The following is a 27,869-nucleotide window of genomic DNA, read 5'->3' on the forward strand; positions in this document are numbered from 1 at the left end:
AAAATCTATATGGGTTTATATGCTGTGAACATACAAGCAAGCATTATGTTGGCGATCAAGAATACATTCATTTATGTTACCAGCTTTTTAAAAGGATAAGTGGCCTCTAAATGGTTTAGCCCCTCAGTATCATGGCATGGGAATTGGGAGAAGAAGGGTTGAATGTAGGTTTTCTACCTTTTATTTCCCTGACTACCCTCCTGTGTACTGCCCAGGGTGGGAGTGAAGATCAAAGTCCATCTGAAAGGGCTTTCTGAGCCACCTCAACCCCTCATCTCTCTCCTGTACTCCATGTTTCTTCTTCCTCTCTCCCTCTAATTCTTCATATCTGATTTTTCCCCCCTTGGACAATATTCAATCCCTCTGCAGACAAAAAGGGCAAGAGCCCTAGAGACATTGGATACATAGACTGGAATTAGAGGGAGACCCTGTGATGTGTGGAAACAAATATTTTCTGCATTATGTAAAGAAGAATGCCAATAATCTAGTCATCTTGTGAAGGAGTTACTGTTCTAATCATGATGCCTGTCTATTCTTTTGGATTGAGGAGACTTTGTGGTTCGCTTTCATCCTGTAATCTCTGTCCACCTAGATGGCGCGGACACTCAGTGTGTTGGAAATCCTTCTCATCGTCTTCTTCCTAATTATATTGGCCGTAGATGTCTTCTTGCTGTTTCTGGTGTCGGAGAAACCTTTAGGTAAGAGAGATGTTCGTGGATGCTGGGTTAGAAGGATTGGTAAAGGAAGTCCCTTCTGGATGCCAAAGAAATCATTTTATTCCTTCACTCCTTGGCTTGACCACTGATGGGTATGTGATTTTTTTTGTGGTGATGGAAATGTCTGAAATTGGATCGTAGTGATTGGTTGCACAATTTCATAAACTAGCAAAAACCAACAATGAATCGTACATTTCAATAGGGCGAATTTTATGGTGTGTGAATTACATCTCAATAAAAACCAACCAAACAAAAAGCAAATGTGTTTAATGCTTAGAGAATGTATACACATGTAGATACCAGCTACTAGTGTTCATTGACGGAAGAAGTGGCTGGAAGTCTGTCACTGACTGCTTCCTTCCTGGAACTGTGATTATGCTACAGATTTTTAACTTTGTTCTTTAATTTCTATGCAGATACTTTATTTACTCCACAATGCCCAACGATCCCTGAATCAGAAAGGATAGACTGTGTACCAGGCCAGATGATGTCAGAGGTCAGAGAAATGGGTTCCCTGCCATTGACCTGCTGGGTTTTATTGGAAAGAAATGAGTGTGTGAAGTGGGGAGAGGGTGGTGATGGAGTGGGTTTTGGGCCTCTAATTTGGAGTTATTTCTTTCTTGTCTTATTGAAATAAACAACAACACTAAGGAGTGAGGGAAGTGGGGAAGGGGAGAGGGAAGAGGAGGAGGAATTAACAAGAGTGTTGGCCTATTGGGTCTAAAGCCCAGAGGGGAGGGTTATTCCAAGGGTAGCTAAGGAAAGGTTGTTTTAGGGCTAGACCATCTCTTGAGAATAGAGCCCATCAAGCATATATGGATAACTGAGTTACTTGGTGAACTTGTTACAGCAAGAGCCTTCTGGAATTGTAGTGTTGGCAAGAGATCCCATGTGCTAAACATCATAGGTTTTCTCTCTGAGTAGCTCCTACAAGAATATCAACTATTTGAACCCTGCTAGTTTGGTTAAAAACCTTATAATAAAGGTTGTTTACACTTAGATTTTATTCCGTTACTTCATATTTTATATTCTTTATCTTGTAATATCCTATTGGCATATTAATAAGTACTGCATTAAATTTTAGGTTAAAATTAGGCAATATTGACATCTCAAGAATTTTGAACCATCCCATTTTAAAGACATAAAAAGTATCTCCATTTTAACTCGTTTTTCTTAATACCCATTTTATTACATATGCATTATGAAGTTTTTTTCTAGATATTTCCATATGCATCATTTCTATTGTAAATACAATCCAGTGTATTTTCTAAGTGGTGCTAGTCTGTGTTATTGTGATGACATTGAACATGAAAAAAAGAAGAATATACAGAGTGGGGGCAAAAGTAGGTTTATAGTTATTCTTATGGGTAATCACACAATAATTAATAAATAAGAATATAAGAACAAACTGTTACTCGTGCTCACAATTGTAAACCTACTTTTGCCCCACCTTGTATATCTCTCGAAGGTTTGACTTTGGTTTCTGGGGTACTCGTAATGTCTGAAAACTGACATTGGAATGTTAGGGCAGATTGTATGCATAAATAATTGTGTTTTCCTGAGTGCACTGGATTTCTTGTCTTAATTTTTATAGAGGTCTGCAGACTTTGGAACAATTTATGGTAATGAAACTAAACTTTTGGACTGTACAGACCTCAGTTTCAGAGGGACTTAATGTGAGAACTTAATGTGTGCCTCAGACTTAGGAAAATCAGTTATCCAGCACCCCCAAACTCTTTCTCCATGGATCCCCTCCAGCCTTTTGTGGTCTGAAGAGGATGGGCCAGGAATATAATTTGCATATATGGAGAATAAATGAATACATCTGAGAAGATTTTATAGTTACAATTTGAGTGCTCTGTTTATAATAGGCATGGAACATTGACTTACATTATAGTCCTGTCATGGTTTCTCAGAGCAGTTACATCAGATTCTAGCATCTAAAATGCTTGTCAGTACCATACCTTTTCCAAATGAATGGTGTTGTGACATACTGTTTGGGTATTTTTATTTTTATTTTATTTTATTTTATTTTTTAACATTCAGAAATTGTTTGCATTTTTATTTTATTTTATTTATTTATTTATTATTTATTTATTTATTTATTTTTATTAATTTATTTTTGTTACAGATGTTTCTTCTTTTTCTCCATATTGACTTCCTCCTCCCTATCCCCTCCCACCCCATCCTCAGTTTTGTTGTCTATGTCCATCAGGCATATAAGTTCTGTGGTTTATCCCTTCCCTCCCACCCCCGCTTCTGAGGAATGTCAGTCTGTACCCTACTTCTCTGTCTCTGGGTCTATTTTGTTCATCAGTTTGTTTAGTTTATTATATTCCAGAAATAAGTGAGATTATGTGATATTTGTCTTTCTCTGCTTGGCTTGTTTCGCTTAGGATAATACTTTCCAGGTCCCTCCATGTCGTCTCAAAGGATAAGAGATCTTTCTTTCTTACAGCTGCATAGTACTCTATTGTGTATATGTGCCACTGCTTTTTTATCCATTTGTCTACTGATGGACACTTGGGCTGTTTCCAGATCTTAGCTATTGTAAATAGTGCTGCTATAAACATAGGGGTACATATATCCTTTCTGATTGGTGTTGCAGGCTTCTTAGGGTATATTCCTAGAAGTGGGATCAATGGGTCAAATGGTAGTTCAATTTTTAATTTTTTGAGGTAACACCATAGTGTTTTTCATAGTGGCTGTACCAGTCTGCATTCCCACCAGCAGTGTACTAGAGTCCCCTTTTCTCCACACCCTCGCCAGCACGTGTTTGATGATTTGTTGATGGCATCCATTCTGACAGGTGTGAAGTGATACCTAATTGTTGTTTTAATTTGCATCTCTCTGATGATTAGTGACATTGAGCATTTTTTCATATGTCTCTTGGCCATTTATATGTCCTGTTTGGAGAGGTGTCTCTTTAGGTCCTCTGCCCATTTTTTAATTGAGTTCTTTGTCGTCCTTTTGTTGAGTTGTGTGAGTACTCTATATATTTTGAAAATTAACCCCTTATCTGATGTATCATTGGCAATGATGTTCTCCCATACAGTGGTTGCCTTTCCATTTTGATGGTTGTTTCTTTTGCTGTGCAGAAGCTTTTTAGTTTGATGTAGTCCCATGTGTTCATTTTCTCCTTTGTTTCAGTTGCCTTAGGTGATGTATCAGTGAAAATTCTACAATGTATGATGTCTGAAATTTTGTTGCCTGCATTTTCTTCTAGGATTTTTATGGATTCACAAGTCACATTTATATCTTGTATCCATTTTGAGTTTGTTCTTTGTGTATGGTGTAAGTTGGTGGTCTAGCTTCATTTTTTGCATGTAGCTGTCCAATTTCCCAACACCATATATTGAAGAGGCTGTCTTGATTCCACTGTATGCTCTTGCCACCTTTGTCAAATATTAATTGAGCATATTGTCTTGGGTCAATTTCTGGGTTCTTGATTCTGTTCCACTGATCTATGTGCCTGTTCTTGTGCAAGTACCAGGCTGTTTTGATTACAGTGGCTTTGTAGTATAACCTGAAATCTAGTAATGTGATCCCTCCTACTTTGTTCTTCCTTTTCAAGTTTGCTGTGGCTATTTGGGGCTTTTTTTGGTTTCATATAAACTTTTGGAGTATTTGTTCTAGTTCTGTGAAGTACATTGTTGGTATTTTGATGGTGATTGCATTGACTCTGTACATAGCTTTGGGTAGTATGGACATTTTAATGATGTTAATTCTTCCAATCCATGAACAAGGTTTATGCTTCCACTTTTTTATATCTTCCTCTATTTCTTTTTTCAATGACCTGTAGTTTTCTGTGAAGAGATCCTTTACTTCTTTGGTTAAGTTTATTCCTAGGTATCTTAATTTTTTTTGCCACGATGGTAAATGGGATTGCTTTTTTAGTTTCTCTTTCTGTGAGTTCATTGTTGGTGTATAAGAATGCCATCGATTTCCTGACATTAATTTTGTACCCTGCTACTTTGCCAAATTCATTTACTAAGTCTAGTAGATTTTTTATAAAGTCTTTAGGGTTTTCTATGTACAATATCACGTCATCTGCAAATAATGACAGTTTCACTTCCTCCTTTCCAATTTGGATCCCTTTATTTTTTCTTCTTGTCTAATTGCTGTAGCTAAGACTTCCAATACTATGTTAAATAAGAGTGGTGAAAGTGGACATACTTGTCTTGAACTCATTCTTAAGGGAAATGTTTTTAGTTTTTGCCCATTCTGTATGATATTGGCTATAGGTTTTTCATATATGGCCTTTATAATGTTGAGATATGATCCCTCTATTCCCACATTGCTGAGCATTTTTGTCAGAAATGGATGCTGGATTTTGTCGAATGCTTTTTCAGCATCTATTGATTTGATCATATGGTTTTTATTTTTCATTTTGTTTATGTGATGTATCACATTTATTGATTTGCAAATATTGTACCATCCTTGCATCTCTGGAATGAATCCCACTTGGTCATGGTGGGAAATTTTTTTGATATATTGCTGGATCCGATTTGCTAATATTTTGTTAAGGATTTTAGCATCTGTATTCATCAGGGATATTGGCCTGTAGTTTTCTTTCTTTGTAGTGTCTTTATCTGGTTTTGGAATTAGGATTATGCTGGCCTCATAAAATGAGATTGGAAGTTTTCTGTCTTCTTGGATTTTCTGAAATAGTTTGAGAAGAATGGGTCTTCTCAAACTAATGGATCTTCTTTGAATGTTCGGTAAAACTCTTGTTTGGGTATTTTTAAATTACAAAATCTGTATGGATGCATGCTTTTATTAAGAAAGATTCAGACACTCTCGTGATTTACAGAATGAAATGGAAATGCCCTCTTCATTCATTAAGCTTCCTCTGTACTTCCAAATGCCCTCCCAAGAGTCAATCAGTAGCTTGGGGTGTATTCTGCTCTTGGTCTTCCTGTGCTTTTGCATATAATTATATATTTTACATGTATTTATATATATTTTTTGTTTAGTTTTAACACAGATTTGATTACACTATATATATTATTTTATAACTTGTTTTTTTTTTTTTTTTTAAATTTGGGGTATTTAACTTTACCCCATAATTATATTTTTAATTAAAATAGTTTCCTTCTGCAGAGATGGTCATATGGTTTTTTATTTACTTTTGTCAATGTTGTAAATTACATTAAAAGAGTTTTAATTGATTTTGAACCATTCCAGCTTTTTCTTGATAACCCTTACTTGGCTAGTATGCATTATTTTTTAATGAATTCAAATCTAACATTTAATTACAATGGTATACATCATGTTTTTAATGAAATTGGCTGACTGTATATTTTTGCTTCATTGTTTATTTGGACTTTCCTTGTCTAGTTTGTTGTCAGAATTATTCTAGTTTAATAAAATGAATTGGGAGAGTTTCCACATTTCCTATATCCTAAAAAGATATTGATATATAATAAGAGAATATTTTATTCCTCAAATTATCTGAGAAAGATATCATTCTTTTAAGGAAATATCTTTGACTACTTCTTACAATTTCTCCTGGTCCTTTCAGGGTTTTCTATCTCTTCCCATCCACTTTTCATTATTTCATATAATACTATTGAAAGATATAAAATTGTTTCATTCATCGGCAAATATATATACAAGTAGTTATCTCACAATTCCTATTTGTGTGAAAAGGCACATGTATTGGCCGTCATTCCCTGTGTTTGTCTCCCTCTCTTTTACATAAGATAAGATTTGATTAAAAAAATCCACACTTCTTTGATCTTTTCAAAAACTCTCCTTGACATTTATGGATCTGCCGAACTACAAGCAAAACATATCCTCCCACTGTAGTTATTAGTGTAGAATCACAACAGGAGTGAACACATTTGCCCCTGGACTCTATTGGAGCATCGCTAAATGCATATTCATATTCTCATGTGTGCGCATGTAGGCTTAGTTTATAATAAAAGGGGCATTTCAATCCAATGGCGGACACAAGGTGTATGTAATGGGTGGTGGCGGCTGTCTCATTTGCTCAGCATGCTGCCGGCACCGTCACGTGCTACCTGGAACAGAGCAGATGCTCCCTTTCTTTTTAACCTCCACACGAACTTGGCTCAGGGCGTGTCTTTTTGTCCTCTTGTGTTTCAGGCTATTTTTCCCCTAGAGTTCACAACATCTATTTTCTTTATTTTAGGAATTTCAGAACATTCAGGTCTGCCATATTGTCTATTTTGCTGTTTTAGAATGAATTTTCATTTCCCCTCCCCCCTTAATGGCATGCCCTTCATTTCATGTAAATTTAACTGGGTGAAGAGGTGGGTGCCTGTGTTTATTTCAGCACCTTGATTCGGTTTGCCATCTACTTAATTTATTATAACAATACATTTCTATGTAACTTTATCTGAAAGCTCACCAAATAATGATAATTTTAAAAGCCCATAATCAAACCACTCTGAGGCCCCGTGTGATTTATTTGGATACTGTGACTTTTGTAATGCCACCCTCTGTCTGGGTTCTATAAGTTTCTCTGTTTTCTTTTGCTTTCCTTTTCTTACCCGATAGAAATGCACTTCTTCATGCTGTCTTGACAGCCACGTCTCTGACTTCCTTGTGAGAAAGTCCATCTGCTTAGTCCATGTCCAGATCACCCCTGTGTGGACACTGTGTGCCTCCCGTCTCATTGTTCTTCATTGCTGTTCTTGGCACAATGAACTCGTGGTTTCTCTGGGTCTGTCATGCATGGCTGCTTTGAATACTGCTCTGTTTACCTGTCTAACCCCTTCTCATGCATCAGGATTGAACTTACTTTCACCTACTGGCAAGCCCTCCCCACCCCACTGGCAGCTTGCTAGGCTGGGCACAAGGCCTGATGTGCTTCTCTGACCCCTGGGAGCACTCTCTAGGAGCACTGATGTCATTGAACTGTAATTGTCTGGATTTACTACTAAATCTGCTCAAGGCAAAGACTGAGTCTTATTTATCTATACTCTTAGTTCCTTGTCCGATAGGTAATACATGCATATTGGATAGCAGGATAAATGAATAAATGAAAGAAGAATGAATAAATGTATGAAAGTTGCCCGGCCGGTGTGGCTCAGTGGTTGAGTGTCGACTCAGCACCAAGAAGTCACTGGTTCGATTCCTGGTCAGGGCACATGCCCAGGTTATGGGCCTGATCCCCAGTGGGGGGCGTGCAGGAGGCAGCCAAACGATGGTCTCTCTCATGGATGTTTACTTATCTCCCTCCCTCTCCCTTTCCCTCTCTCTCTCAAATCAATAAAGAAAACAAATTGAAAAAAAATAAATGTGTGAAAGTAATTATGACTCATCTTCAATTCTTCTTGGACAATGGTTATAAACAAAGAGACATGTAATACTTTCCTTCCTTCATTTCATACAATGTAACTCTGTGCCGCTGTTGCAGGAAAAATGCAAGAAGAATAACTGCTGCTGGAAGCCTGTGCCAGACACGAATGTCCCCCATTGCTTCTTCCCCAGGAACTGGGGCTATGAAGTCGACAGCGACACCTTTAAAAATAAAAGCACAGGTGAGCACCGTATTCCCCAACTACTCTTTGTAAGAAGTGTATAATTCAATACTATTGTTATTTACATACGAACACTTTCTGTTTTAATTTTATTTTTTGATTGAATTTATTGGGGTGACATTGGTTAATAAAATTATATAGGTTTCAGCTAAACAAATCTATAGTACGTTCACCACCCCAAGTCAAGTCTCCCTCCATCACCATTTATACCCCCTTTACCCTCCTCTACCTCCCCTCAACCTCCTTTCCCTCTTGTAGTCACCATACTGTTTTCTGTGTCTATAGATTTTTTTTTGTCTTTGCTTCTTCACCTCTTTCACTCAGCCCCCAACCCCCTCCCCCTCATTCTCTTGTTCTGTCCCCACCACCTGCAGGGTGTACTGTCAAGCTGAAAAAGTTGCCAACCCCAACTCTGTTTGAATTTGATGTCACTGACGCCCTCTTCACAGCTGAGTATCAGACACCCAGGCGTCTTCATTTTAAGGTCAGTTTGGTCATTATCATTGAATACACCCCTGGAGAAAGCAGGGCCATGCACTGGGTTCGGATCACAGAAGTGTGGAGGCAGAATTTACCTCCGGCCCTCTCTGTAGGGATCTCCGGATTTTCTGGGAATGCTCAATTTTATTTGATGGGGGCTACGCAATTGGGGAATTTCTTCTCACACATCAGGAAACACAGGGTCACGAATGAGAAGCTCTTTTCATTGGGGGTTATGTGGGAGTGAGAAGATTTTGTAGCTCTGCAAGGAAGTGGTCTTATCTGGCTGTCCCTTTGGTTTCCTTCTGACAGATCACTGATTTCAACAACCAACGCTATGAAGTCCCTCATGAACATGTTAAGCTGTTTGGCGGGACTGATGGTGCCGCCAACTTGAGCTATCACATGGAGATCATTGAGAAACCCTTTGGCATCAAAATAATGAGGACGAGCAACAAAAAAGTCTTGTGAGCTTTTCAACACTCTTTGCATATCTTTGAATACACAGCCCCAGCGACATTCATTCTGACTTCCTGTGGGTGGGTGATCAGCCAAGTATAATTGGGAAAATGTATGAACCTCAGAAAAATATCAAAGCTTTTGGTAACAATTATTAATACTGCTATTCTGTTATGATTACAGACCCCCCCCCCCCAAATACTAAAATGGGATGCGTTGGTTTGCCGAGTTATGTAAATACTCTTCATGTATATTATAAAATAGGGCATGTTATTATTTTGGATTAGCATTCACACTGGAACTCAACTTCACTGTTTCACATTCCAATTATGATTCCAAGACACTTTCCATCAAGCCCTGAATGACGGCCTGAGCGTAAACCATAAATTGTACTGGAGAACATACAAGAATTAATGTCAGTGAAACCTACACTCAAATCCCTGTACCAGCATGTCACCAGCAGGCTGTGTGACATGAGGCCTAGTACCTCACCTCCTCAGTCTCAGATTCTTGTCCATAGAAAGGGGATCAAAACGTTCTCTGTTGCTCTGTGACCTGAGATCGTGTTTACAAAGCATGCCGTGTAGCGCATGCGTGAAGTAGATGCATGGAAAATGCAAGGTCCCGCCTGCTCAGCTCACAATCATCCCACTAAGTGTCTGTTACCACATCTCCAGTGCTATGCGCCTCTAGAATTAGAGAATCTGAGACACCCTAGAAAGACTGTCTTCAAAAGCACGAAAGTCGATGGTAAGATGTGAAACAAAGTGTCGAAGTGTCCAGGACAAAAGCAGACCGTTCCCTGGCACAGAGAGCCACTGGGTGGTTGGGTGACTCTCGTTCTTGCTCCGTGGCCCAGGTTGAACACCAGCATCGGGCCCCTCTTGTTCGCTAATCAGTACCTGCAGCTGTCTTTCCGGCTGCCCAGCGCCAGCGTGTATGGGCTGGGAGAGCACGTCCACCAGCAGTACCGCCACAGCATGGACTGGAAGACCTGGCCCATCTTCACCAGGGACGCCACCCCCTCCAAGGTGAGGGGCCCTTTCTCCTGCCTGCTCACAGGAAGGAATACCTTGTCTCTTTTTCAGAAAGCAACCCGCAGAGTCAAGTAACCTAAAGAGTTACATCTATTTACTAGTTTGCCCAGTTTAGAGCTGTTTGTGCTGGGAAGTACTTATTCTTGAGGTTCATAAACTCACAATACTAATATATCGATTTTTAAAAACATTTCACTTTTAAAAATATATAGTTTAATGGCTATATTATACTCAGTTTGCCTGCCTTCCTCCTCCCCTTCCCTCCCCTCCCCTCCCCTCCCCTCCCCTCCCCTCCCCTCCCCTCCCCTCCCCTTCCCGTCCCTCCCCTTCCTTCCCCTTCCCTCCCCTTCCCTCCCCTTCCCTCCCTCCATGCCTTCCCTCCTTCCTCTCTCCTTCTCTCCTTTCCACCCTCCTTTCTTCCCTCCTTCCCCCTTCCTTCCTCCCCTCCTTCCCTCCTTCCCCCCTTCCTTCCTTCCTTCCTTTCCGCCCACCTCTCCTTCTTTCTTCTTAACATTTTAAATTTAGTCTGTATTCTAGCCAGGTGCTGATGCCATAACTTCTCCCGGCTATAACGTTAAATCTGGCCTAGTTTTGCATAAGTCTGCTGGTTTTCTGTTTCTCTCACCATGCTGATGATTTTCTCCTCCTCTCCTGGAATTTTCCATAATCAGTACTATTGCCCTGTATACTAAGGACTTATTTTGCAACAACAAACAGGATGTGTGTTATAGTCTCGTATCTTCTCTTCTTACACCCCTTAAAAGTACACACATTATCTCTTTTCATATCAGTGCTCTCAGCAGAGCCCTGAGACAGGTTCGATATATTGCTTGCATTTAAGAAAAATTAAATCTTTATTACAACCTAAGTATTATAGTTTAATTATAGGAAGATTAGAAAATACAGTTAGGCATAAAGAAGAAATTCAAAATTTCTCACAATACCATCATCTTCTGCTAACATTTTATTATATGACATTGCAAATATTTTCCAATTTTTAAAAACTAATGTGATTGAGATATAACTTATATACCATAAAATTCACTTGTTTTAAGTAAATAATGCAATGATTTTAGTATATTTACTGAGTTGTGCAATCATCAACATAATCCAGTTTTAAAACATTTTCATCACCCCAATATCCTTTACACTTAATGTCTATTTTCACCTCAGTGCTGACTCCTGCCTCAGACAATCACTAATCTACTTTCTTTCTCTATAGATTTGACTTCTCTGGACATTTCTATAAGGGAATCATGACACATTATCTTTTGTGTCTGTTTCTTTCACTTTGCATAACATTTATGAGATTTATTCATGTTGTAGCATGTATTAGCATTTCATATCTTATCATTATTTAGAGCATTCCATTGTATGGATGTATCATATACACGTGTTGATGTTTCCATTTTAACACCTTTTTGGTACAATACTAACTACAATAAGTGTTGGCCAAGTCCATGTGGTGCATGGCTTTTGATTTTATTTTGGGGTGAATAGAAACACTTTGAACATAAACTATTATTTCTTTTCACTTTTGTTGACAGGACATGGCTAATCTGTATGGAGCTCACACATTCTTCCTGTGCCTTGAAGACACCAGTGGCTCCTCTTTTGGGGTATTTCTGATGAACAGTAATGCTATGGGTAGGAGACATCTTTTGATCTTGGAAAGAATATGTTTTGGGATGCCACTTTTATAAAAATGACTTGTATGGTGAGATCACTGTTGAACAGAAGGCATAATGGACCTACTGTGCTTCTATAGAAACTGGAAACAGAAAGTAGGTTAACCTATCTACAAATCCAGTTCATGCTAAAAGTTTGTTTTTTTTTTAAAAGATTTTTATTGATTTTTAGAGAGAGAGAAAGGTAGAGGGAGAGAGAGGGAGAGGGAGGGAGGGAGGGAGGGAGGGAGAGAGAGAGAGAGAGAGAGAGACATTGATGTGAGACCAACACATTAATTAGCTGCTTCCTACACGCCACCTACTGGGGATCGAGCCTGCAACCCCAGCATATACCCTGACCCGGAATTGAACCAGCAAACTCTTGGTGCACAGGGCGATGTCCAACCAGCTGAGCCACACTGGCCAGGGCAAAAGCTATTTTTTATTGAAAATTGCTTCAGGAGTCTCTTTTCATGCCTTGTTTCCCATAATATTTTGTAGATTATAGGATTCACTGGTAGACCCGTTCCAAAGACACCTGTAGATTTCAACATGTAAAGCATGCTGTCATCTGTAGGACTAGTGGTGCTCTAATAAGGGTTTATTTTTATTTATTAAAAAAAAATTTTTTTTCTTTATTGATTTTAGAGAGAGAGGAAGGGAGAGGGAGAAAGAGATAGAAATATCGATGAGAGAGAACATGGAATGACCGCCTCCAGCATGCCCCCCACTGGGGATTTGTCCCACAACCTGGGCATGTGTCCTGACCAGGAATCAAACTGGTGACCTCTTGGTGCATGGGTTGACACTCAACCACTGAGCCACATCAGCCAGGCTATTTTTATTTTTAATTGTAGGTAAAATCATTTAATAAAGGTTTATTTCTGATTAAATAACTAACAAATCCCAGATATTTGTATTTTTATATGGCCAGATTAAAATAGAATGTGTTCCTCTTTCTCTTAAAAAAAATCAATTAATTTTTCATGGGTGTTGTACTCATTTAATGTTTTTATAAGCTTCGTCAATCATAGAAAGAAACAGGTGTGGTTTTCATCTCTTTTAAAATGAGACTGAGACTGTTTTGGGTAGTTCACGTATTTAAATTCTGCAGAAGAATATATTTCAACCGTGGAATTCTAATGACTCCTACTTTAACCTTTTTAGAGGTCACCCTTCAGCCTGCTCCTGCCATCACTTACCGCACCATCGGGGGCATTCTTGACTTTTATGTGTTTCTGGGAAACACTCCGGAACAAGTTGTTCAGGAATACCTGGAGGTATGGCTTTGTAGTTAGATAGCCATCCCTTATTGCTGTTATCTCATATACTCGTTATAAATTAGCTGGAGAGAAATAAAACTTATGAAGAAACTATGGATTATAAATACTGGGTTGTAAGACTTTCATCATTGTACGTTTACGGAATGCCTTCTGCATGTACAAGGCTTGAGAAAGGTGAAAATAAGTCAGGTGCTATGGTATTTTCAAGGAACTCATGGTCCATCCATACATGATCAGTCATCCCAAAGACCTGAGGCCACAACACAGCAAAGTTCATTCATTCATTCAATAAATAAAAATTTAGTGAAAAGAAACTATACACAAGGAATTGTGCTATTATTTATTTATTTATTTATTATTTTTAAAATTTATGTTTTTAGCCCTGGCCGGTTTGGCTCAGCGGTTAGAGCATCGGCCTACGGACTAGAGAGACCCTAGTTCGGTTCCCGCTAAGGGCATGTACCTCGGTTGCAGTTTGTCCCCTGCCCCAGTTGGGGTTGTATGGGTGGCAGCCAGTTGATGTGTCTCTCTCACATTGATGTTTCTCTCTCTCTTCCTCCCTCTCTCCCACCTGCTCTATCTGAAGATAAATGCAAAAATGTCCTTGGGTGAGGATAAAAAAACAAACAAACAAACAAAAATGTTTTTATTTATTTTTTTAGAGAGAGAAAGGGAGAGGAAGAGAGAGAGAGAAAGATTGATTGGCTGCCTCCTGCATGCCCCCTACAGAGGATCGGCCAAAAACCGGGTATGTGCCCTGACTGGGAATCAAACTGGTGACTTCTTAGTGCATAGGACTATGCTCAACCAACTGAGCCACACCGGCCAGTGCTTTGCTATTTATTTTTGATTCAGACTGTAGGACAGGAAGGAACTTTAAACATCATTTGACCAAACTTCCTACTTTGCAGATGAAAAAAAACTCAAGTACAGAAAAACAAAGTGATTTGTTCAAGATGGCACATAAACATGTATGAATTATAGTCCCAGGTACCAGTGAATTTATGATCAAACAGGAGGAATATGACAGCCTAAAATCATTATAATTGGAAACATCTTACATAAATGCCATCCATGAGGTACAAATAAACTTTCTGGCAATTCAGAAGTATGAAAAAATCACCATGCCGAGAAGACTGTCCTATGGGAGGGCAGGGGCTCTTTAAGGGACAGTGTAGGACAGGATTCTATTGGGATCTTCTCAGAATGTTGGCTCGAGTAACCTGCAGACTTGGATTTTAAACTTACTCCAGTATTGCTTCACCCATCCCACTCATATTCCTTTCCTTATTCTTTTATCCTTAACATACACAATGATCTGAAACTCTATTAGACATTTATGGATTTCCTTTAAGCTCTGTGTCAGAAACACTCAGAAAATATTTACTGTGTGAATAAAACATTACTTCTTTCCCCCAAGATGACACTGCTATTCAAGCATTTTATGCACATGCGATTGTCTGATGTTGTAGTTGTCTCTGGGAGTGCATTGAGTACTTGGGAAAGAAAGATGTACGACGTGGAATTTTGCAAATGACCCCAGGCGATGACTCTTGGCTCTGATATTTTAGATCTGGGAACCTAACAGATAATGAAATGGAGACAAAGTTGTCTGTGTCGGACAAGGGGCTGCAAATTGTTTGTTCGTAATGCTTAGACATTCTTTATCTTTCTAGCTCATTGGACGACCATTCTTGCCTTCCTACTGGAATCTTGGGTTCCAGCTCAGTCGCAGGAATTACAGTAGCATCGAGAGATTGAAAGAGGTCGTAAACCGAAATCGTAAAGCCAGGATCCCATATGTAAGTTGGAACTTCTCTTATCATGCATAAGACACCATTTACTATCTTTTCTTGTTTGTACCTAATTCAGTTAATTAGGAAAAATACAGGTGGATAGATTGGTAGATAGATGGATGGATGGATGGATGGATGGATGGATGGACAGATAGATAAACAGATAGATATATAGACAGACAGACATACTTACTATCATAACTTTGCAAACTAAATTACCTATGTCATCATGGGAAGAATACAATTATGGAATCAGAAGGATATTATTTTGAATTTTAGCTTTTCCTCTTTCTAGCTCTATGCAGTGTTGGGCTAGTTAATTACCACCTCTGTGTTTTAGTTTCCTTCTTTATAAAATAAAAATCTAACACTTACTCTGCTGGGCTGCTTATGAAGAATGCCTTATACTATGCATGTAAAATAAAGCACATGACACGGAGGATGAACTCCATCCAAGTTAGTTGCATTTCATAAGAGAAAGCAATACCTGGGTGACATGGTTAATAAGTGCTAATTATTAGAATGATGACTTACAGTGAGTTTCTCATAGTGACCTTGTATATGCTTTCTGGATCCAACAGACTCATTTGGAAAGCTCTGTGGTTGCCAAGTATTTATCATGTCCAATGTCCACTAACAAATATAAAGATAATTATTAGATGTTGATGTTTGAAAAGTTCCTCCCTGGAGTTGTATAACATGTGGTTAATGAAGTTATCAAAGCAATTTATTTTGGGCTTAATCTTTGGAACTGTGATACAAACACATATTTGGTTAATATCTGAAGGAAGATATCATGGGTGGAAATGACCTTGGCCTGATCTCAGGAGTGTTCAGTCCCCTCTCAGAGTAGCAATGAGATAAATTTTTCCTGTGACAAAACCTGCTCACTCTGTGGTTTTGTTGTTAACGGGAAAAGATTATGTACCTCATTTTACCTCTCCCATATCTGCTATCTGCAAACACCCAATTCCAGGAGGCACCAGGCCAAATTTTGCCACATCTTCATCATTTTACAAAGTGCTTTCCCATTCATGGTTGACCCTCACTAATTGGTATTTTGCAAATGAGGACATGCAGACACTGCAATGCTAATACATTTCCTGAGCTCGCTCCAGCTGGCTAAATGGCAGACCCAGGATTCAAAAGCAGTTCTTTTGGCTACACGTGGTGTTGGCTTCAATCTTCCCTCATGCTTCTGAAGGGAAGGGCATTTTCTGAGGCCTTGCTGATTCAGAAACAAATGAACTTTTCTTCCATGGACTGGAACACCTGCCTCCTAAATGCCTGCCTAGTATGAGGACAGATGCTGCAGACATCAGGCCACAAGCCACACTTCCCTTCAGGCCTGTAAGTTAGAGCCTCTCCCACAGACCACATGATGAACAAGTACTTAGAAGATCCCATATGTCTTTGAAGTATGTGGCAGATTGGAACAAAAAAGCACATGGAGTCAAAGGGTCCATCACCAAAGCCCAAATTGACCCCCTGCCCACTTCTGCTTTTGACCTTGGGGAAAGTCACTTGACCCTACACATTGCAATCTTCTCGCTAAGAATACTGTCTGTTCCTCACAAGTTGGTAGGCAAACACAAAGATAATGTGTGTATGTGAGTTTGGTTTATTCAAGCGCTGTCCTTTTGTCGTTTATCTTTGTTAATTATTACCCAGGAAGTTTTGTAAGACAAGAAGACTGTTTTCTTCTAGCTTGGTGTCCAGGGTCCAAGTTAGCACATGGTTATAACATTACTCCTGGGCTCATTCAGGCAAATATTTTAAAGACACCTGTTTTATTTCAAGCATCTAAGCTCTCAAATGACAGAGATGACCAGTACGTGGTCCTCATCTTCGAGTTCCTCCCAATACCTTACGGCAGGCATCTGTCAAGGCAGAGATAAAACTGCAACGTTAAGAGTGCCTGAATGTTTCAGAATCTACTCCTATAGGAAGTAGTCCAGTTCTGGAAGCTCCAGGGTCATTTGGAAATACGGCTTCTGTTTTAATGGTGAAGAACCAGAGTGGTCAGCATGGTGGCATTGCCTAGGTGCTAACTGGCCAGTGCCATCTTTCAGGACGTTCAGTACTCGGACAGAGACTACATGAACATGGAGAGGGATTTCACTATCGACGAAAAGGCTTTCCCTGGGCTCTCGGATTTTGCCAAGAATTTACATGACCACGGACAGAAATATATAATTCTTATGGTATGTTCACACACATATTCTGTGGCTTAGTTTTTCCCTTTAAAACATGCGAAAGAAATTTATAAAAGCAATATTTATTATCTTACTTATTTACTAGCATCCTGGCATCTACAGTGATTCTGGGTACCAGCCCTATAAGAATGGAAATAAAAAGAAAATATGGATCTTGGGGGACAATGGCTATGTCGTTGTGCAGGTAAATTCTCAAAATAAATAAATAAATAAATAAATAAAAAGTCAGAGTAAACTGCAGTCATTTGGAGATGTTGGTACTTTTGGTATGAAGGCAAATTATAGTGTCATGACTGTTTCCATGGCTTCAGCAGTTTATGTTACTGTTCTTTTAAAACCAGTCGATGTAAAGTAGAATTCTTAAGGATTTAAATTTAAATTTAAAATTTCTTTATTGATTTTATAAAGAGAAGAAGGAAGAGGGAGAGAGAGATAGAAACATCGATGAGAGAGAACATCGATTGGCCACCTCCTGCATGCCCCCAACTGGAGATCAAGCCCACAACCTGGGCATGTGCCCTGACTGGGAATCGAACCGGCGACCTCTTGGTGCATGGGTTGACGCTAATATATTGTTAAGTTACGTAAGACTTATAGATAGAAACCAGGCTTTTTTCTAAGGTAGCAGTTTCAGGCATTTGAATAGGCTGCTGAGGATCCTAGTTTCAGGGCAGCTGAGCTTTTGGGAGAATTTTAAATCAAATCATGTCGTCCACCTTCTCTTCCAATTAGGTGTGGGGTCAGCCCTAGATGATGACATGGTGGAAGAGTTACTAAAACTGACACTTCACCTAAAAGTTCACGTGGCTGCACTTCTGGTTGTTCCTGAGAAGTGAACTTTGCAAAACTTGTATTTTCAGGGTTAATAGTGACTCCTTACCTAACTGCTCACTTAATTCCCATCACTGACTTTGTCTGCAATACTTCTTTCTATTTGCTTTCTTTTTCATCGACTATAACTTTTCATGAAAGTGTAGAAGCATTTCCTTCCTATTGCAAACCCATTCTCTGTTTTTACTGTTTTGTTGGCTGTGAATTTCTAAAATATCATATAGATCGGTATTCACACGCAAGGACAAAATCAGAGGCCGTGGTCCCATAAAAATTGTTTTGCTTATTTGGAAAGGAGATTATTCAGACCTGTGAGTCATTTCAGTAGTACTCATATTTGAGTGCCATGTAATTAGGAATTTGCACATAATCACAGAGATTTAAGTAGATTATTACCTCCATTGACCAATAAATAACAGGAATCACCTGATCTAAGATGCTGGCAGAGGTGGCAGTACTGGAGGTGGTGTGGGTTCATTAGAAAGGAGTTTGGTTAGTTAGTGTTGCTGGGGGCGACTCCTTCAATACACCACATTCTTCCTGAGGTTCAAAGTTACCTTCGATTATTGTATGGTGCCCCATCACCTAAGACAAAGAACCAGGATGGAGGGAGGGATATAGATAGATAGATGATAGATAGATAGATAGATAGATAGATAGATAGATAGATAGATAGACAGACAGACAGATAGATAGACAGATAGATAGAGATATTCATTATACTGCCCGAGCATAAAGTTGTCCCTAAATGACAACCTATAAATTTGTTGGGAATTAAACAAGAATGAATGTATAAAACCTTCTATATTGTCAATTCAGAATTTTCAGTAATGTGGCTATGACTATATCTTTGTGCTATTTATGGAAAATGTTAAAAGCTAATCTTTAATAGGAGTAGATAGGAAGAGAAGATAGAATAAGAAATATTTGACCTGAGTAAGAAGCACGAAATTCATTTCACCATTTGAAAAGATGGTTTATATGCCCCAAGCCAATGTGTTATTTATAAACAGCATTATTCAAAGCAGATTTTAGATATTCTTCAATTAACAAATATGAAACAAATTCAGTCATTCTCTTCTAAAATATTATCTAGTTGAACTTTCCAGTATTTTAAACAGTTATCTCAATTGGCTTGACATAATGGAATTTACCTTTATTTTAATCATATTGAAAAGACATTTGATGGCTTCTCATCTCTGTAATAAGTTGTTTTTATCTTCCTTTGATTCCTTGAATCTATTTGAACGTTTAGTTTAGGGAGGAGAGTCACACATTTTGATTCTAAAATGATAAGCCACAGGGAGCTTCTAGAAGAAAAGATAGTAGTAGCCAGCAATAGATGCGTGAGTGAATTATTAGACAACCAGTCATTGTCCTCTTTGTTCTTTAGGGAGCTCTTGGAAAGAGAGTGTTTCCGGCTTACAATAATCCGGACTGTACTCAGTGGTGGACAGAAGAGTTCCAAGAATTTTATAAAACTCTGCAGTTTGATGGAGTGTGGACTGTGAGTTGTTATTCTAGGATCAAACTTATTTTGGAGACCAATATTTCAAATTTTGGGATGAATTTTGACTCTAATCTGTAATAAAACAGTTTTATTAAAGACATAGTGATGTTTGACATCCTTTTACTTAATGTTGAATTTCTACTATCTAATATGTTAGATCCCTCAAAACCCTGGATTTTAATTCTCATCTGCTACCAACTGGTTATTTCTTTTTAAGAAAGTCTTTTGCTTTCTCATGGCTGTAGCTTTTTCCACCATTAACTGTTTTTTAGCTTAAAAATATGATTTGATTAGAAACTAAAAGTGCTTTTTTTTTTAAACAATGGTTTATTAAAATTTAAAGTAAGTCATTAGAGAATAATTTAATGAGCCTCTTTTATATTTTTAGAGGAGAGCAGGTGGGGAAATTTCTACGACGTTTGAAAAATTATATGTTTGTTAGCAGGATTACGCATCACTTATATTTAATCTCTTTTAAAGAAATGAATTTGATCTCAATTATATCTTCTTATATCCTGCACTGCATGGAATAAAAGACAGGGAAGATTATCAAATAGAATATTACTTTTTCTTAGGTTCTTGAAAACAATACTGAAACAAGATCAGCAACAATAAAATCACAACCCGTAAGAGCCTTTGAAATAGTATTTCTTAATTAACTGATTGCAATCAATGCATAAAAGGTTAAATGTACCTGATAGCATTTAGAGTTGGAAGTCACCTTAGATACAATCTAATCCAAAACATGAAACAGAGGTCAAGAAAATTCAGGAAGCTTACTTAAGATCCCAAAATCCATTAGTAAGAGACCCCAGCTATGCAGCTTCTAGTTAAGTAAACACCCTTTAACAACTAACGGGATCAGTAACATTTCTCACTATGTATATTTTGTGTCTCTGAAGGAAATGGAAGAAGTATCTGTGTTTTCATCTGATGTTCATGATTGTGCAGATAACAGCTTGAACTTTCCTCCGTTTACTCCTCGTAAGTTCTTGTCTGTTTGCAACCACGTAGACAGGAGACGTTGGAAACAACCACAGTGAAACTCAGTATGGCCAGGAGCAATGTCACTTCCCAGTTTTTTGTTTGTTTGGCTGTTTTTGTTATTTTTATTTTTTTCTATTAAACATTTTTAGTGTTGACATAATTGCAGGTGTTCCCCATTTTTCTGCCCTTTGCCTACATCCCTCCCCCTTGGCCTTCACCAAGCCCCTGACCACATCTCTCCTGGAGACCTTACTGTATTATTTGGTCTCCGATGACCATTTTGCTGCCATAGTGCAAGGGCCAATGTGTGGTAAAAGTCATATTTCCTGTGCTGTACCTCCTCTCTCAAATTCTATGTTCTCCCTTCCTGTTCACTTTCTCTAAACCCCTTATGTGGCTCAATTTTATACTTTATCAGAATACCAGAATACTAGAAGTACAAGCTACCTCCTATAGGAGTAAATCTGGAATCGTGTGTGTGTCAGTGTGTGTTTAGCTCATTACCAACATCAATGGTTCCTGTTAGTCCTTCCTATTTATGAGTCCCCTTGCCAGTCAAAGTCAATTTTCCAGTCTCTGATTTTGAAAGAGTGTGTGTGTGTGTGTAACAGTATAGTGTTTGTGGACACAAATGAACCCCACGTCTCAGCAGAGTACACAATAAATGTGCACTTTTTGTTCATATAGTATCCTGGAGTGGGATGGGTGGCTCTCATCCATGCAGTGACTCAGGAATCCAGTTACTTCCGTTGCCTGGTTCCAGCTTCCTAGGTGAAGGAGAGATAAAAGGGTAATAGGAGCTTTATGGACAGGCCTGGAAGTGGCATGTATTCAATTTGTTCACATTTCTTTGGCCAGAATCCAATCACATAGTCTCTGCTAAATTTTCAAGAGAAAATATGAAATATAATCTCATACTCCCAGGAAGAAGACACAGGCTTGGCGAGCATTTGTCTAGTCTCTGCCAGTTTCTTCTGGTTTCTCCACTTCACGCATACCCTTGAACCCAGGTGTAGCTGTTTCTTTACCCCTTTAAGTCACTGAAGGAATGGAGAAATTTTTTTAGGGAAAATCTTGACTTCCAACCAGTTAACTTCTTACAAAATCTACTGTTCCTTTCCCCCACTTATTCTTCATTCTTCTCTGCTCATTCCATGTTTCCCCATTTTCTTCCCACTGTGGATCAGTTTATCATGTTTCCCTTTTAATCTCTTAATCTTCTACTTCACCAAACTGAATTTGTTTTTTTCTACAGAACACTGAAATCTTATTACTTTCTGTCTGCCTCTAGCAAGTACCCCACTCCCTACCTCCCAGCATTTTATCTGCCTCCATATGACCAGCTGCTCTGCCTCAGTCTACTTTCAATCTTCTCAGGATTAAAAAGTACACATTAGCATGAAAAAGATGTAGATATATTACCTTTGCCTATGGGAAGATCTCAGTGTCCTTTCTTATTATTGAACTGGTTGTGAATCTCAGGCCACAAACCGAGTCGTGCCAGAAATAAAATTGTCTTTATATTTTATAATTAAACATAATTCCTCACTGCAAACCCTGATTCTGTTGGGCTGGTGGGAAAAACTCAACCTCAGTTTTTCCTGGCTCCACTGCTTTCTGGAATTGTGCCTCAGACTGAGGTCCTAGGAATAGGGAAGGCTTCATGAAGGAGGAGAGCAGGTATGACCCCTTGGGCCAGAATGAGATTGCAGGCCACAGGATGGAAAGTGTTGAGCATTTTAGGCATAAGAAAGGGAAAATACAGTCACAATGCCGATTTCTAAAGACAGGATCGAAGTCGTCTTCATGAAACCACCCAAATGTCATATCTCATTTTTTTTTTAAAAAGTGTAACAGGTGTGAATACTTATATTAGAGTGAATGTGTTCCCTTTTCATTGCCCTCTTGTCTGTTCTTTATACACTCAGTTCTCCTTGGTTCCATATATGTAGTTATGTGTGTTCCTAATTTATATTTCATCTCAGATCAACTTCCCAATGCTCTGAGCTGCTGTCTCAGTTTCCTCCACTCAGCACTATTCTCTGTGAGCTCAAGAGAATGCAAATACATTTTAATGACTGATCTCAGTGAGGGGCTTAGAGTCTGCCCCAGGTAGGGAGTGGCATTTAGGGTAGGATTTTAAATCTGAAAAGGGTTTTGTCAGGTGGAGATTGGTGGGGAAGGAACCAGGAAGCCAATTGCTTCTGTTATTTTGTTAGTTTGTTGATAGGGAAGTGGCTTACTGATGGGTCTTTCCCCACAGGATTTCTGAACCCCAGGCTTTTTGCAGAAACTCTCTGCATGGACACCGAGGTTTACCAGGACTTTCACTATGATGTCCACAGCTTGTATGGCTACTTCATGGCAAGATCCACAGACTCGTAAGCACTAGGTTTTCCTCCTAATTCGAGATGTGGGGAACTGGGAGATGGACGGTTTCTCTTGTCATCTATAGTAATATTTTTCAAATGTGTTTTGTGGTTATAGGGATATAGAAACTCCTATCTTACAGTCTACTTAAGAGGTCTTCTTACATAATCCCTTGTTTTCTGTGCAGGATTATTTTTTATTGGTTTGTGACTAGGACTTGATAATAGTAGGCAGTAATGCACGAGGAATTTAGAATCCCCAGTTGGAAGTCAGCCCTTGCCGTGGGCTCCATTACTGAATGTGCTATGGTCACCACACTGGGGTTGCCTGATTTAGCAAATAAAAATATAGGACACCAAGTTAAGTTTGCAATGGACACACATATACTAAAAAATATTCATTGTTTATGTGAAATTCAAGTTTACCTGAGTGTCTTGTATTTATATGGCAATGTTGTACCATGCCCTCTTGTTTTCCTCCCTACTGCCTGCCCCACTCACCCTCTCAATTTGTTCCTCTGCCCCAAGACACACACCACTACCACCAACACCACCACCATCATCACATCTACCATCACTATCACCCCCACCACACCACCATCACCATCATCACTACAACTATCAACACCACCACTATCAGCACCACCACCACCATGACCACATCCACCATCATTATCACCACCATCACCACTACAACTATCAACACCACTACTATCACCACCACCACACCAACATCACCATCACTACTACAGCTATCAATACCATCACTATCAGTACCACCACCACCATGACCATATCCACCATCATTATCACCACCATCACCACCACCACACCACCATCATCACTACCACCATCACCACTACCACTACCACCAACACCACCACCATCATCACATCTACCATCACTATCACCACCACCACACCACCATCACCATCACCACTACAACTATCAACACCACCACTATCAGCACCACCACCACCATGACCACATCCACCATCACCACTACAACTATCAACACCACTACTATCACCACCACCACACCAACATCACCATCACTACTACAACTATCAATACCATCAATATCAGTACCACCACCACCATGACCACATCCACCATCATTATCACCACCATCACCACCACCACACCACCATCATCACTACCACCATCACCACTACCACTATCATCACCACCATCACCATCATCACATCCACCACTACCACTACCACCACCATCACCATTGCAACTATCACCACCACCACCACCACCACCACTCAATATGAAGGTCTAACAAAGAGACAGATGCTTCCTGCAAAGGATTTAGTCCATTACATACCTTGTCACATTAATTCTTTTGCTGTTTATTTTGTAAATTGAGGAATAACTCCCTGCAAACCCACTCCCACCCCCAAGTTTCTTCCTTGGAAGATGATAAATTATAATCTACTTAATAGAGCAAGAAATTAGGGGCTCAGCATAAGAAGATTTTTATTTAAATTCACAAAACAGACAAGGAAATGAAAGTATTTGAAGATTTGTTGGGGACTTTCCAGTGGCCTAGGAAAGAATGTCTTAGTTTCTCTCTGCTTATTTCCTTTGGTTTTGGTATTTCTGGAACTCTATGGTGGGGAACAGGGGCAGGGAGCCTTTAATTTCCTTATGGAACTTTTCTCATTCCTTTTCTTGACTTCTCCAAGGTACATGGCATCACTGACAAGTCCTTTGAAGCTCAGTTCCTTTGGTTCTGAGACACCTATCAGTCTTGGTACACCTGCTCCTTTTTCAGCTATCACTTCTCGACTTTTGCTTCTTCCTGACCTCTGGCTCTTTTTCATCTATTCTCTCACTACCGATAAGTTTTAGGGGTCAATCCCTAGGCTTCTTTTTTTTTTATTCTCTGCCAACACAAAGGTAATTTATTCCTTCTCGGTTTTTACTGTGATTTATTCTGATAATTAAAAAAAAATCTATAATTCTCTAAGTCTATAGCTCAAATCTCTCTCTGATTTTCAGACCCAGATAGCCAAACTACCTTCTGGTGTTCTCAACTTGGGTGTCTTACCGTATCTCCAATGCTACTCACCTTATTCTGTTACCTGTTTCTGCCCAGCCTCCACAGCTTGGCTAATCATTTTTGAAACTGTTAAATTCCGTCTTGGTTGGTAGCAACACCATCCCTATCTCTCAGACTCCCAAATGAGAAACTTGTACCATTCTTGAGTTATTTCTTTCTATCACACCCTCTCTTACAATCAGTCTTTAATCCTTTTGATTCTAAAACATGTATATAACCATCTCCTTTTTCCCCTCACTGACACTTCTCAATAGAGATCATCATCATCACTCACATAAAGCTTACATGAGTCCCATGACTCCTATCCCTCCCCTGACTGTAGCTTTATCTCTCACTCATCTGTCCTCTATTCTTGCGATGCACAGTGTGGTCCAAGGACCAGCAACATGAGTACTGCCTAGAAACATATTAGAAATGTATCACCTTGGCCCTCACCCTAGACCTTGGAAATAAAAAATGAGTTTTAACAAGATTCCCAGGGGTATTGAATGTGTGCTAAATTTTCAAAAGCACTACTCTCTACTGCTGTTAAAGTTATCTTTCTGAATCATGTGTCTGCTCCTTTCTCCCCCCAACCCCCAGTGAAAATCTGTTTACGTCCCTCCCCAGTGAAACATGATCTTTGGCTTGGTATCTTCTATACAATAAAATCTAGTCACCCCAGTCAAACTTGTAAGGTACTTCATAGTGTAATGCTTTCTTAGTATTTTTCTTTCATCTTTGCGACTCCTCATATTGTATGCTCTGGTAAAACATAACTGTTTATTGCTCTCAAATCAAAATGCGATGTCCTGCTTCCACATCTTTGCACATACTGCTCTCTCTGCACAGGATGCCCTTCCCTGCCCTGTCCATGTTGCAAACATGAACTGATCTTTAAAACCTCACTTCAGATGTTAATTCTGGAAATGTTTCTGACAGTCTTAGAAAGAGACTCCCCCCACCTCTTTACTTTATGCTACCTTTGTTCATATGGCACTATGCCTCATATCCAAACACCTTGTTTTATAATTTTAGGTATTCACTTTTTTTTTCTTGCTGGGCTGTAAGTTCCTTGAGGGCACAGTCACCCCATGTATCCTTAGCCTGAGGAATCGTGCGTGTACTAAAGACATGGCTGTTGAATAAATGCCTAGCTTGAGAAAGAGAAGAAGGTCAGGAGAGGCCCAAATGGGACCCGATGAAGTAGAGGCACAGACTGGGACTATTTATTTTTCCACACCAGTTTGTCCTCATGACTTTATGTTGTGCTAGACTGTCCAGGGAGAGAGAGTACTCATCCAGTACATGGAAAAAAATTTATGTCAATAAACAAAAAGCTTCAGGAAGAGGAACACACATTTCTGATTCTGTTATCTTTTCTTTTCTGACTTCTCTTTCACCCAACCTTCCCTGGGAAGTAAACTAGATGAGTAAGACCAGTTCCCTCATCTTGGAAATGAGAATCTTGGGTTGATGCTTCCCACATCCCTTCTTGCTCTGATCTAATTTGACTCACAGATGATTCTAAGCAGAAGTAGGGGGAAAGTGGAAAAATGGCCAGGGTGAGAAAGAAAGATGGAGAAAAGGCAGGAGGAAGGAAAGAGAGTTTCAAATTGCTTCATTGCTTGAGTCTCCGTATAATAAAAGTGCTGTAACATTATGAGGGTATTGGTTAATGTGTTCTAATAGCTATGTCAATAATGGTTAACAGTTTAAAGGTCTAAGTTCCCAGACAACAGTGGAGACAAGTGGAACTTGGCCTTTGGGCATTAGGCAGAGTTGGTTAAAAATCAATAAGATTTTCATTCAGTTGGATCTAGGCATGAGGAGAATTTAAGTCATAGATCTGATGAATATCTGGCTCCAACTTCACTAGAAGTATAGTCTGGGGACAGTGGTTACTGGTCTAGAGAGAGAATGAAATTCACTTTCCTCTAGTCTGAAAGTAGGAAGAACGCAGATCCTCTCTGATATCGAAACTTGACCGTAAGTAGGCCCAACCTGAGGGATGTAAAATAGAGACTTACAGATCTCTTGGTAAATATTTCCTCTAAGCTAGAAAAAAAAAAAATGTTATCTAATCAGTGTTACCATAATGGGCTGACTCTAAATAAACCTGAAACTCAAATAACTTCATTCCTGTTTCTGTTTCGCATTCTATAACCTGAATGTGTTTCATTCATGACCGACGATTGCAGGGTGCAGTAAACCCCCCAGCCAGTGGTAATAAAGGCAAAGTGTTGCTAGTTCATATCAAAGGAGAAATGAAGCCACGAGTTGGAGAGTGAGTGTTCTCCCCTCTTCCCTGGTTTTTCATTAGCTTGTCAGAAGGGGGCACTTTATTTTCTTAAACCAGTCTTCTCTTTCAGAACTTTCTCCCCTTTTCCCATTATAAGTCGTTCTGCATGTACACACTCCGCATAACACCCCTAGGAATATGAAGAGGAAAAGCATTGGTGGCTGTGATAACATCTGGGAGGAACTGCCTAGTACGTGATGGTATGCTTGCCTCCGACCATGTGTTGGAAGGAAAGATAGAAGAACTTGCCTGCAAAGAGCTACAAGCAAGTGTGGCTAGATATCACCACCCTGTAGTTGTATTACTGTTCACGTTTAAAACACTAAAGGAAGGTGTAAACTGTTTAGGAGAGGAGAGGGCAGGGAGAGGTCTAAGCAAAACAGTGTTCCAGATAACAGCCAGGAAACAGCTTACATCTTACGGTGTGTCATCCCATCCCATGTCCTCACATCCTTTCCGAATGCCTTGTCTTTAATTCCTTTGCTTTCCTTTCTATATCGTTTTATTTGATATCTAATACAATGGAAATAGTTTATATTTCAGTTGCTTTTAACTTCATTGAGAGGATCAAATATTATCTTTTGAGACATACTCATTTCAATTAATATTAGTTGGCATAGATTAAGGTTCCCTAACATTGGAAATTGCTAATAAT

General features: G+C 39.2%; 1 protein-coding gene across 1 annotated transcript in view; it reads left to right on the forward strand.

Moving 5' to 3' along the window:
- Positions 1–592: 592 nt before the first annotated feature.
- MGAM2 (maltase-glucoamylase 2 (putative)) overlaps positions 593–27,869 on the forward strand; it is a 76,822-nt gene continuing 49,545 nt past the window's right edge. The window contains exons 1-14 of the mRNA XM_036246345.1: positions 593–698; positions 1,133–1,212; positions 8,104–8,227; positions 8,602–8,711; positions 9,020–9,174; positions 10,026–10,197; positions 11,751–11,850; positions 13,038–13,150; positions 14,830–14,955; positions 17,022–17,153; positions 17,251–17,349; positions 19,390–19,503; positions 20,409–20,490; positions 22,757–22,874. Coding sequence (XP_036102238.1) covers positions 593–698; positions 1,133–1,212; positions 8,104–8,227; positions 8,602–8,711; positions 9,020–9,174; positions 10,026–10,197; positions 11,751–11,850; positions 13,038–13,150; positions 14,830–14,955; positions 17,022–17,153; positions 17,251–17,349; positions 19,390–19,503; positions 20,409–20,490; positions 22,757–22,874 — 1,631 coding nt within the window. The remainder of the gene's footprint in view (positions 699–1,132; positions 1,213–8,103; positions 8,228–8,601; positions 8,712–9,019; positions 9,175–10,025; positions 10,198–11,750; positions 11,851–13,037; positions 13,151–14,829; positions 14,956–17,021; positions 17,154–17,250; positions 17,350–19,389; positions 19,504–20,408; positions 20,491–22,756; positions 22,875–27,869) is intronic.

This window comes from Molossus molossus, unplaced genomic scaffold (assembly GCF_014108415.1).
Source record: "Molossus molossus isolate mMolMol1 unplaced genomic scaffold, mMolMol1.p scaffold_m16_p_7, whole genome shotgun sequence".
NCBI lineage: Eukaryota > Metazoa > Chordata > Mammalia > Chiroptera > Molossidae > Molossus > Molossus molossus.